Source organism: Triticum aestivum, chromosome 2B (genome assembly GCF_018294505.1).
Source record: "Triticum aestivum cultivar Chinese Spring chromosome 2B, IWGSC CS RefSeq v2.1, whole genome shotgun sequence".
Taxonomy (NCBI): Eukaryota; Viridiplantae; Streptophyta; class Magnoliopsida; order Poales; family Poaceae; genus Triticum; species Triticum aestivum.
The window spans coordinates 49908800-49921266 of NC_057798.1; the positions used below are offsets into that span (position 1 = coordinate 49908800).

A 12467-nucleotide genomic window follows, 5' to 3' on the forward strand; every position below is an offset into this window, starting at 1 on the left:
AGTGAAAGAGTTTGAGATTGTTACAATGCTTTGGACAGAGATGATCTTAAATATTTTAAGCTGCATATCGTTCGATACTTGGATTCCAACTTTTGTCCTGCAAATTATGTCAAGAAGAATACGACAATGCAGAAACATTTATTTTGTTGATCTCCTGATACCCTTAAATACCTTTTCTTAGCCCTTCTATTTGTGGCATGCTGCTTTACGAAACAATTCATTAGGCTGCATCAGAAGCAAGAGTTCAGGGGAAAAAACTCACAGAAGGTTATGGGTGGTTTAGAAGCAAGTTAGTGTGCCTCTACAGCTCCAACTTACTCAAAAACAGAAACTAGGCATTTCGGCATAATTAAACCACATGAGTAATCAATTACACAGCTCAGCAACGGAAAATTACTGCGACAAAGTTCCTCAACCCTGTGTTGACTGAATGACACGCAGGCGTGGAAGTTACAGCTAGGCGTTACATTACATGGATGACAGATTGGCAAAAAAAAAGGACAACCTGGTGCATGTAGCTCCCGCTTGCGCAGGGTCCAGGGAAGGGTCCGACCACTTTGGGTCTATAGTACGCAGCCTTTCCCTACATTTCTGTAAGAGGCTGTTTCCAGGACTTGAACCCATGACCTCATGGTCACAAGGCAGCAGCTTTACCACTGCGCCAAGGCTCCCCTTCGGATGACAGATTGGCAACCAAAGATAAATCTGCATCCTTGCAATGAGCATATGATCAGCTCACTTCTTTGGCATTTGTGGCCTTCTCGCTTGTAGTTTCGGTCCTGGTCGCCACTTGCATTGTCGGCTCAATGCTGTTAGTACCAACTGCATCTTCAGTGCTACTTGTTTGATCACTTACCCTGCAAGACTCACTTATGGTTTCAGAGGAGCTCAGCTGCTCTGCATCTTTGGTGGAGGTAAAGAAGATGCTTCCTTCGTCTTTTTCATCGCCGCCTTTGCTCACTTCCTGCCACTCTAGCCTCCTCAAGAAACCTTCTTCGATGTCGTTAAGAGATGGATATTTATCATCGTCGTCATTGTTGATGGTGCAAGGCAAACGGAACTCAAATGAGGTGTGCCTCCTGGACGAACCAATTAGCTGTTCGCTGTCCGTTATCAGGTTGTTGGCCTTGTCAACACTCTTTGAGCTTTCACTACTGTCATCGCCATATTTCTCAGTCCCACTGTCATTGCCATCACCTTGGTCGTGCTCACGGTCCACCTCATCAAGTCCATCGGATAAAGTGGGCGATGACGAAAATGTCGAATACGATCCTTCATCCTCCTCACGTTCTCTGAGTGTTTTGAGAACCAAGGTCTTGAGCAAGTTCATGACTTGAACAGCATGCATCAGAGCAGTAAGAGGATCTGACATCTGATTGCAAGAAAAGCATTCGCCTATGTTAGCAACTGTGTGAACAAGAAATGTTTTCAAACAAGGGAAATGTGGCAAGCAAATCAGTACCTGTGTCATATTGGGTGCGAAAACCATGGCGATATTCCGGGCATTCATCTTGTTTGACTCCTCTTCTTCGACGACATCGGCCATGAGCTCTACGACCCAGCTGAGCAGTGCAGCATGTGTTACAGGAATATGGCTCACCAGCTCCACACATTGTTCCTCGGTGTTGCAGTTCAGGACTTGCTCTGGTGAGAGGCTATCAAGCACACCTTCGGGTAGTTCCCTGAACCAGGCCTGGATCGAATCGCACAACATAATTAACCCCGATGTTTTCGCCGGGCAGAAGGGCCAAATGTTTGACAATGCAAAAAACATAGTAGCATTTGAAGGAAAAAAACATAGACTAAAAGTGTGAGGAAATTGATGTTAATTATTTATCAGTATCATAGTAGCATTCTTGCTGTCAGGAAGCTACAGTAGTTAATTAGGAGTACACCAATACACTCTTGGGCATAAAAATGGATACCAATGGCTGTACCCATGGAAGATGTTCACTAAGGATTTTATTACACATTTCTTTGCACTACTAATCTCATAAACCTATTTATCGGACTCTGCTTGCACAAAATGGATACAGGGCAATCTGGAAAGTCATTGAGCACCAGAAGCTCCTACAGTAAACAATGAGTACCTTAATCAAGCTAGCGAGGCAGTGGACGTCGATGTCGTCAGGCACGACACCCCTGTTCAGCTGCTCCCTGACATGCTCCTCCTGGCTGTTCTCCGGGGTGATGCGGAAGATCCCTTCTGCCTGCATACACATCATCGATTCCATCCACACAGATCAGTGAACAACATCGACTTCAACAAGGAACACACTCAGCTTCACATTTGCTCGGCTCCAAATTTGATTAAGTTTCAGCTAGCAAAGAGGAGCAGAGTAATGGATTGCTTGCGCAGTTGTGCTACCTTGAGGCCATCCTGGGAGTAGAGCCGCTCCTGCATGAGCAGGAGGATCTTGGGCACCGAGTTCCCCCTGTCGTCGTAGCCGCACTGCATCGACTCCGGCGACACCCCAAAGACGCTGGCGCTGCAGGCCGGAAAGGAAGCACACGCATTTGAAATCTGAACCGAATCCTCATCCTCGCCGGGGCACGCACGGCTCAGCAGGCAAACAGTAATCTAGAAGAAAGAATCCGGCCGGTCGGTTTGAGGAGAAGAAGAGGAGGAAGCTACCTGGCGCTGGGCGCTGGGCAGGGGATCTGGAGCTCGAACTCGACGGGGAGGCCGAGGAAGCCCTGGAGGCGGTCGAAGGTGACGTGCGCGACGTGGCGGACGTCGGTGGGCCAGCCGATGTCCATCCCCCAGGCCCCCGCGCCGGCGGCCGGGTCGTCGGCGTCCGCCATCTGGCACGGCAGCGCCACCGACTTGCGCAGCGCGGCGAGCAGCAGCTCCAGCACCTGCCCCTGCCGCTCCTGCTGGTCCGCTTTCCGCTCCCCCACGCCCCCGCAGCCGTCGCCGGGGCGGGAGATGAGCACCACCTCGCCCATCGCGGCCTCCTCCTCCTCCTCCTCCTGTGGTGTGTGAGCGGCGGTGGTGCCTGCTGGTTCTCGGGCTGAGCTGAGCTGAGCTGAGCTCGGGGGGAGTGAGTGAGTGGGTGAGTGTGGGGGGAGAGCAGCGGCGGTGCGATTTTGAATGGAGGTGGTGGGGAGCATGGAGGGGGCCGCTTTTTTTGTTTGGCTTCGGTTGTCCTCCCCGCGATCTCGATTTCGAATTGGGGGAGGGGGGAGGGAGACGCACGTGGGGCCGGGCGACCAGACATGGGGGGCCCACCTCCAACGGCTGCCGAATTCAAATGCTAGGTGCTCCAAATACATGGCTGATCGTTGCGTGTGGAAAAATAGTGAAGCTAGAGCGTATCTAATCCAATAGCTGCTATAGGAGGGTATTACTGTTTTTTTTGGGGGGGTATTCGAGATAAAAAATGGTTCTTCAACAACTGTCCTTGATCTAAAATTTGGTCCAATACTTTTTGGCAGCCAAAAAACAGCATAAAGTGCTGCCAATGTGGGGCGCTTTGGCTGCTGCCGCAAAACCAAACGCCGCCACCATGGCCGTCCCTACTCGCCGCAGCGGTTTTGTCGCCCCACGAGCAGCCGTTGCGGCCGCAGTGGAAGCGACGCCTCTGAAAAAGGTCGTCGTGCCCAAGCCAAGATGCGGCGTGAAGAGCCCGATGTGTGCCCCCGCCTCGGGTGCTTCATGGTCGAAGAAGGCGAAGGCCATGTCGTTGGCTGCTGTAGCTGCGCAGCGGTGGTGCGTCCTCCTCCTACCCCTTTTCGTCCCGTCACCGCTTGTGGATGAGGAGTCGGCGTCACCTGTCGTGAACACGACGGGCGTTCACATCTTGTTTGATGAAATGTCGCAAAAGGTAACAAATAATTCTTCTCTTTTGTTTTTTGTGTTGTTTTCCAATGTCGAATGCAATTTGAAATGTTGGAAATAAAATTTTGTGTGCCTGTATTCATTTTCGCAATTGTAAGTCGTTGTGTGTCTATATTCAATTTCGTGTGCATGTAGTGTTGACGATGACACTTTTTTGCAATATGCAAATGTTGCAAATGAAGATTTTGTCTCTCAAGAAATGCCCTCTCAAGAATATGAAACATGATATGATGCTGAGCTTCTTGACATGGAGGAGGAGGGTGTTCTTGATGCAACTCCTAGGGGAAGAGTGGCAAACTACTAAAACGGTCAAGAGTGTTGTTATCAGTGGCTTGGAAGAAGATTTCCATTGACGCGGTCGTTGAAAGTGAGCAACCAATGAGCACATGTTGGGTGCGGCTCAAAGAGTTCTTTTATGCACACAACAATAGTGGCTATGGCCGATCGACCGCATCAACAGAGATAAAATTGTGTGTGTATATATTCGAGATAAAAAAAGTTGCTTCAGCAACTGTCCTGGATGTAAAATTTGCTCCAATACTTTTTGGCAGCCAAAAAACATCATAAAGTGCTGCAAATACAGGGCACTTCCGCAAACCAAACTCCAGCTCTCCCTCCTGCCATTCCTCCCGTCGCCGACATGGTTGTCCCTACTCGCGGCAGCGGTTTTACCGCCCCACAAGCAGCCGTTGCGGCCGCAATGGAAGCGCTGCCTCTGAAGAAGGTCGTCGTGTCCAAGCCAAGAGGCGGCATGAAGAGCCCGCCGTGTGACCCGCCTTGGTTGCTTCATGGTCGAAGAAGGCGACATGTCGCTGGCTACTGCAGCTGCAGCGGTGGTGCATCCTCCTCCTACCCCTTTCGTCCCGTCACCGCTTGTGGAGTAGGAGTCGACGTCACCCGTCGTGACCACGACGGTCGTCCACATCTTGTTCGATGAAATGTCTGCAAAAGGTAACAAATAATTCTTCTCTTTGTTTTCTATATTGTTTTTCAATATTGAATGCAATTTTAAATGCTGGAGATAAAATTTTGTGTGCCTATATTCAGTTTTGCAATTGTAATTTGATGTGTGTCTATATTCAATTTTGTGTGCATGCAGTGTTGACGATGACACTTTTTTTGCAATATGCAAATGTTGCAAATGAAGATGTTGTCTCTCAAGAATATGAAACATGATATGATGATGGGCTTCTTGACATGGAGGAGGAGGGTTTTCTTGATGCAACTCCTAGGGGAAGAGGGGCAAACTACTAAAACGATCAAAACATGTTGTTATCACTGGCTTGAAAGAAGATTTCTATTGATGCGGTCGGTCGAAAGTGAGCAACAAATGAGCACATGTTGGGTGCGGATCAAAGAGTTCTTTTATGCACACAACAATAGTGGCTATGGCCGATCTACCGCTTCTCTCCTCCACTGATGGTCCACAAATATCCGCGGAATGTCAAAAGTGGTCGGCTTGCTTGACAAATGTCGCCCACGTGAACCCAAGTGGTGGCAACCATGATGATAAGGTGTTTGCTTGCTAACAGTGGCAGAGCTTGTGCAAAACGTAAGAGGGGGCCATGACTTGAAGGAGGGCAATTAATAGGAAAGGAGGGGCTAATCTCTAGTTGAAACACTAGTTGCTCCTAAAGTCTAGCATTTTCTTCAATGAATGCACAAATTAAGGAGGGTCCATGGCCCCTGTTGGTCTACACTAAGCTCCACCACTGCTTGCTTTATTCATCAATTCCTTTGTCAGGTGTAGTATGTAGATCATGCTTGCTCATTTAGTTTGTACATATGCCTAACTTCTTTTCTTAATTATGGTATGTAGCTCATGATTGCTCAAGGTTTGTTCCAGTGAAGAGGAAATTAAGAGTGGTGACAAGAAGAAAGGAAAATCATTCATGTTGCACTATTGATGGAAGGAGCTTGAAAACGAGAAGTGGAAGAGCCATGAGTTATTTGAAATTCCTAATAAGAGGAAGAGTTCGTTGGAAATATCACTATTGTTGTTGTTCATGATGATGCATCAAGTGGCGAGGAAAGAAAAAGGTGCCCCACTCCCAACTCGGTTGCCAAGTCGAGACGGACGGATGGAAGAAAAAAATTGAAGGAAAAGGGAACAAAGACCAGAGACAGTGATCTTCTGGCATCATGTATTGAAATAAAAGTTAAAGTTGTATTTGGAAAGTGTTAATCAAGCATTTGAAGAAAATGTTGAATGCATATAGAAAAAATGTGGACCATCTATTGAAGAAATGTTAAACTAGTATTTGGAAAAATGTTAAACAAGCATTTGAAAAAAAATGATAAATGTGTATAGAAAAAGTGTTGACCTTGTATTAAAAAAATGTTAAGCTTGTATTTGTAAAATGTTAAACAAGCATTCTAAAAAATGGTAAATATGTATAGGAAAAATGTTGACCATGTATTAAAAAATGAAATTGTATTTAAAAATGTTAATCAAGATTTTTAAAAATATATAAAATGTGTATAGAAGAAATGTTAATGCAGTATTTCAACAATGTTAAATGTATGTAGAAAATATGGTGACCGAGTATTCAGTAAATTTTAAAGTTGTATTTGAAAAAGTAAAAGAACTGTAGTAGATTATGCAAAAAAAATGTGTATAAAAAATGAAAACCCTATAGAAACCAAAATAAAACCAACGAAAAACAAGGAAAAAAGAACCGGAGAAAAAAGAAAGAAAATATAAAAAAATCTAGTGAAAAAAGGGGGGAAAAGAACTCAATATAACAGAGAAAGAACGAAGAAAAATGATGAGAAACAATGGTAAACCGGCTCTTTTTCTTTCATAATGTCGTGGCTAACTGCCCTGCGCTGCAACCGAGAGATCCTGGGTTTGTCTCCGGCGTGACCTTTTTTTTTCTCTAGTCTATTTCCTTTAAGTATGCACGGATGGGCTGGCCCACAGTATAGACGCTTCAGGCGATACCGAAGGAAGCCTCGCTACAAGGGAGATATAGCCTTTGCGGCATTTTTATAGGAGCTGCTTTCAAAATATTGTGTTTTGGTTGGTTTAAAGCAAACTACAAGCGTAGTGGTCTTTGTTGGACCAATAACAGAAAATATCGTGCTATTGGACCGTCCTAATTCGGTGGTTCCTTCCCATCGTTTTTGAATCTTTCCTTGACTATTTTATCAATTTTTGTGTTTTATTTTTCTCTTTAATCAGTTTCCTCTGCATTATTTTTTATTCTTCCTTTTTTACTTTTACAGTTTAAAAATGGCAGACATTTTTCAGATTTGCGATTTTTTTCTAAATCTTGAAATATTTATAAATTTTTGTGAACAATTTTATAATTTTAGTATTTTGGAAAAAATCGTGAACAATTTTAAATTTTCCAACATTTCCTAAAAGTAATAGACATTTCTGAAATTTGTGAATATTTTTAAAAATCAGGATCTTTTTGAAATTCATAAACATTTTCTAAAATTCTTGAACTATTTAATTTGTTCATATTATTTAAGATATTTTTAAAATTCACAATTAATTTCAAATTCATGAACATTAGCCAGGATAGATATGAAGGCAATTCAGGATACATGTTTTTCTTTGCTCGGGTGCAGCTTTAAACTACAGGTTAGTATTCACTAATGTTCTACAGAAAAGAAAATAATATATCCTGACTCCTGAGCTGCCTTCATATGGGAGGGAGCTCCTATTCAGAGCGTTCGGCGCCAGGGAAGCGAACCGGCGCCTACTGGCAGCGCCAAGTGGGCCGGCCCACACACGGAGCGAGCAGGTCGCGTGAAAAAAGAAAGCCAAAATGTGGTAAAACCACGATTCGAACTCGCGCAGCTAGGCAACGGGATTTTTCAGCTATCCAGTACAGCATCAGATGACTAGCGAAAAAAATCAAACGCGAACTCTATAAGAACCATAAGAGTCGCGCCATTTATTGTACAAAATAGTACAGTTTACTCTATAACTTGTATTTTCGAATTTCTTGAATATTGTACGTTTTACTTTATAGCTTGAACAAAAGTTTATTGAATTTGAAAATAAGTTCATCAAATTTGAAAAAAGTTCATAGATTTAAAAAAAGTTCATCGAATTTGGAAAAAGATCATGGATTTTGAAAAGAGTTCATCCCGTTTATGAAAAAAAGTTCATCGCATTTGAGAAAAGGTTCACAAATTTGAAAAAAAGTACATCGGATTTGAGAAAAGTTCATCGAATTTAGAAAAAGTTCATCAATTTTGAAATTAGTTCATCAAATTTGAAAAAAAGTTCATCGATTTTTGAAAACAGTTCATTAAATTTGAAAAAAAGTTCATCAAATTTTGAAAAAAGATCATCAGATTTGAAAAAGTTCATCGAATTTTGAAAAAAAGTTCATTGATTTTGAGAAAAGTTCATTGGATTCAATAAAAATTCATCGGATTTGAATAAAATTTCATCAAATTTGAAATTTTTTTCAAAAATCTGAAAAAAGTTCATCGATTTGAAAAAAAGTTCATCGAAGTCGGAAGAAGAAAAAGGAAAAAACAGAAAAAGGAAAACAGAAAACGAAAAAGGAAAAAAGGGAAACAGAAAAAGGTAAAAAGGAAAACAGAAAAATGTAAAAAAGGAAAAACGTAAAAGAAAGTAAAAGTTCATTCTAAATAAATAAGGTGTGTTGGCGTGCTGGTTGCACCTGCGGTACTACGTACGCGAGGTCCCTTGTTCGAATCACAGCTAACACTAGTCTTTTTGCTGATTAGAACAGAGAAGAAGAAAAACTATTGGGCTGGCCCATCGCGCGAGCGCTGCAGGCGCCGGTTGGCAAGCGGGCGCATATGCGCCAAATAGGAAATCCCCATATGGGACGCGTTTGGTTGGTCGCATTAGTCTCAGCCAGGCCCGCATGGGAAGAAAAAGACCCGTTTGGTTACCCGCATTCACTATTGGGCCTGCATAGCACGAAGATTAAAGCATCTCTGGGCCTGCATCCCTGGAAACGCTCAAATCGACCGTTTTTCCTCAGCCAGGCTGAGGGAGTCCTGGATTAGGGGGTGTCCGGATGGCCGGAGTATGACCTTTGGCCGGACTCCCAGACTATGAAGATGCAAGATTGAAGACTTCGTCTCGTGTCCGGATGGGACTTTCCTTGGCGTGGAAGGCAAGCTTGGCGATATGATACGAAGATCTCCTCCCATTGTAACCGACTCTGTGTAACCCTAGCCCTCTCCGGTGCCTATATAAACCGGAGAGTTTTAGTCCGTAGGACGAACAACAATCATACCATAGGCTAGCTTCTAGGGTTTAGCCTCTCTGATCTCGTGGTAGATCAACTCTTGTACTACCCATATCATCAATATTAATCAAGCAGGAGTAAGGTTTTACCTCCATCGAGAGGGCCCGAACCTGGATAAAAACATCGTGTCCCTTGTCTCCTGTTACCATCCGCCTAGACGCACAGTTCAGGACCCCCTACCCAAGATCCGCCGGTTTTGACACCGACATTGGTGCTTTCATTGAGAGTTCCTCTGTGTCGTCACCCTTAGGCCCGATGGCTTCTTCGATCGTCAACCACGACGCGGTCCAGGGTGAGGCTTTTCTCCCCGGACAGATCTTCATATTCGGCGGCTTCGCAATGCGGGCCAATTCGCTTGGCCATCTGGAGCATATCGAAAGCTACACCCCTGGCCGTCAGGTCAGGTTTGGAAGCCTAAACTACACGGCCGACATCCGCGGGGACTTGATCTTTGACGAATTTGAGCCACAGCCGAGCGCGCCGCACTGTCACGATGGGCATGATCTAGCTCTGCCGCTGGACAGCGCCCCGAGCGCCGCTCAGGTGTCCGCTCCGACCATTAGCTCGGAGCCGACTGCGCCAGTCGGGGACGGTCGGTTGGACGCCGCTCCAGGAGCCGCAATCTCTATGGCGAGAGAGCCGAATACCAGCCTAGTCCTTTGCAAGGACCGTGACTCCAAGGTGCCGGGCTCCGTTCCGGACTCCGAATCTTCTGCGCACCTTCCGATCGAACCCGATTGGGCTCCGATCATGGAGTTCACCGCCGCGGACGTCTTTCAGCACTCGCCCTTTGGCGATATCCTGAATTCACTAAAGTCTCTCTCTTTGTCAGGAGAGCCCTGGCCGGACTATGGTCAGCAGGGTTGGGATGCGAACGGTGAAGAAATTCGAAACCCACCCACCACCCACTTTGTAGCCACTGTCGATGATCTAACCGACATGCTCGACTTCGACGGTATGGACGCCAATGAAGGAGACGACCAAGAACCAGCACCTATAGGGCACTGGAAGGCCACCTCATCATATGACATATACATGGTGGATACCCCCAAAGCAGGGGATGACGATGAAAAAGCGGAGGACGACCCCTCCAAGAAGCAACCCAAGCGCCGACGTCAGCGGCGCCGCTCCAAACCCCGCCAAAGCAAGAACGGCGAATCCGGCACCAGAGACAACAATACCCCGGACAGTGCCGAAGACAACCCCCTCCAGCAGGATTCAGCGCAGGAGGACGAAGGAGCCAGCCCTCATGAGAGAGCGGCAGACAGAGAGGTCGAGGATGACAATTATATGCCTCCCTCCGAAGACGAGGCAAGCCTCGACGACGACGAACTCGTTGTGCCAGAAGATCCCGTCGGACAAGAGCATTTCAAATGTAGGCTTATGGCCATGGCGAGCAGCCTCAAGAAAAAACAGCAGCAACTTAGAGCTGACCAAGACTTGCTAGCCGACAGATGGACTGAAGTCCTGGCGGCCGAAGAATATAAACTTGTACGCCCCTCCAAGAGTTACCCAAAGCGCAGGCTGCTACCCCAACTAGAGGAGGAAGCAACTAAACCTACATCACCAGCGTACGATGCGCCCGATCGGCCACCCTGTGGCTGCGACAGAGAGGCCCTTTGGCCCTCAATCCAAGACGCACCCCGGCGCCGCTCTAAGAATACCAGAGCACGGGGAAACGCAACAGACCTGCGAGACATATTGGAGGATAAGGCAAGGCAAACAAGATCGATCTACGGATCGCGTGGGCGCCCCACATCACGTGACGATAACCGTCACGCCGGATATGATAAATACGGCCAGGCCGAATACAACAGACAAAGCTCATCCGAGCTATGTCGCGATATAGCCCAGTACAGGGGCGCCGCACACCCACTATGCTTCACAGACGAAGTAATGGATTATCAAATCCCCGAGGGTTTTAAAACCGTAAACATCGAATCATACGATGGCACAACAGATCCCGCGGTATGGATCGAGGATTATCTCCTTCATATCCACATGGCCCGTGGTGATGATCTACCCGCCATCAAATACCTCCCGCTCAAGCTTAAAGGACCAGCTCGGCATTGGCTTAACAACCTGCCAACAGAGTCAATCAGTTGCTGGGAGGACCTGGAATCCGCATTCCTTGACAACTTCCAGGGCACTTATGTGCGACCACCAGACGCCGATGACCTAAGCCACATAATCCAGCAACCAGAGGAATCGGCCAGACAAATCCGGACACGGTTCCTAACCAAGAAAAATCAAATAGTCGACTGTCCGGACGCCGAGGCCCTTGCAGCCTTCAGGCACAACGTCCGAGACGAATGGCTTGCCCGGCACCTAGGACAGGAAAAGCCGAAATCTATGGCAACCCTCACGACACTCGTGACCCGCTTTTGTGCGGGAGAAGACAGCTGGCTAGCTCGTAGCAATAACATAACCAAGAGCCCTGGTAATTCGGATACCAAGGACAACAATGGCAGGTCACGTCGCAACAAGCACAAGCGCCACATTAACGGCGACAATACTGAGGATACAGCAGTCAATGCCGGATTCAGAGGCTCTAAAACCGAACAGCGAAAGAAGCCATTCAAAAGAAACCCTCCGGGCCCATCCAGTTTAGACCGGATACTCGATCGATCGTGTCAGATACACGGCACCCCCGAACAACCAGCCAACCACACCAACAGGGATTGTTGGGTGTTCAAGCAGGCAGGCAAGTTAAGTGCCAAAAACGGAGACAAGGGGCTGCATAGCGACAACGAGGAGGAGCCCCGACCGCCGAACAACAGAGGACAGAAGGGCTTCCCCCCGCAAGTGCGGACGGTGAACATGATATACGCAACCCATATCCCCAAGAGGGAGCGGAAGCGCGCTCTAAAGGACGTCTATGCGTTGGAGCCAGTCACCCCAAAGTTCAACCCATGGTCCTCCTGCCCGATCACTTTTGATCGAAGGGACCACCCCACTAGCATTCGTCATGGTGGATTCGCCGCATTGGTCCTAGACCCAATCATCGATGGATTTCACCTCACTAGAGTCCTAATGGACGGCGGCAGCAGCCTGAACCTGCTTTATCAGGATACAGTGCAAAAAATGGGTATAGATCCCTTAAGGATTAAACCCACAAAGACAACCTTTAAAGGCGTCATACCAGGTGTAGAAGCCAGCTGTACAGGCTCGGTTACACTCGAAGTGGTCTTCGGATCCCCGGATAATTTCCGAAGCGAAGAGTTAATCTTCGACATAGTCCCATTCCGCAGTGGCTATCACGCCCTGCTCGGACGAACCGCATTTGCAAAATTCAATGCGGTGCCGCACTACGCATATCTCAAGCTCAAGATGCCAGGCCCTCGCGGAGTCATCACGGTAAATGGAAACACCGAACG

At 46.8% G+C, this 12467-nt stretch overlaps 1 protein-coding gene across 1 annotated transcript; it reads right to left on the bottom strand.

The window, feature by feature from the left end:
• Nucleotides 1-332: 332 nt before the first annotated feature.
• On the bottom strand, nucleotides 333-3112 carry LOC123043390 (rho GTPase-activating protein 5). Its single transcript, XM_044465812.1, has 5 exons — nucleotides 2636-3112; nucleotides 2369-2489; nucleotides 2091-2210; nucleotides 1463-1693; nucleotides 333-1372 (listed from the first exon to the last, which is right to left on the bottom strand). Exons 1-5 carry the CDS (start codon nucleotides 2947-2949, stop codon nucleotides 731-733), a joined length of 1428 nt encoding a protein of 475 aa, XP_044321747.1. The 5' UTR covers nucleotides 2950-3112; the 3' UTR covers nucleotides 333-730.
• Nucleotides 3113-12467: the final 9355 nt, after the last annotated feature.

Excerpts from the sequence above, each read along its gene's own strand:
- LOC123043390 (XM_044465812.1), bottom strand. The coding sequence starts at position 2,949 with ATGGGCGAGGTGGTGCTCATCTCCCGCCCCGGCGACGGCTGCGGGGGC. Across the intron at positions 2,490-2,635 it reads TGCCCAGCGCCCAGCGCCAG|CGCCAGCGTCTTTGGGGTGT; the intron begins GTAGCTTCCTCC and ends TCCGGCCTGCAG. Across the intron at positions 1,373-1,462 it reads TCGCACCCAATATGACACAG|ATGTCAGATCCTCTTACTGC; the intron begins GTACTGATTTGC and ends TCTTGCAATCAG.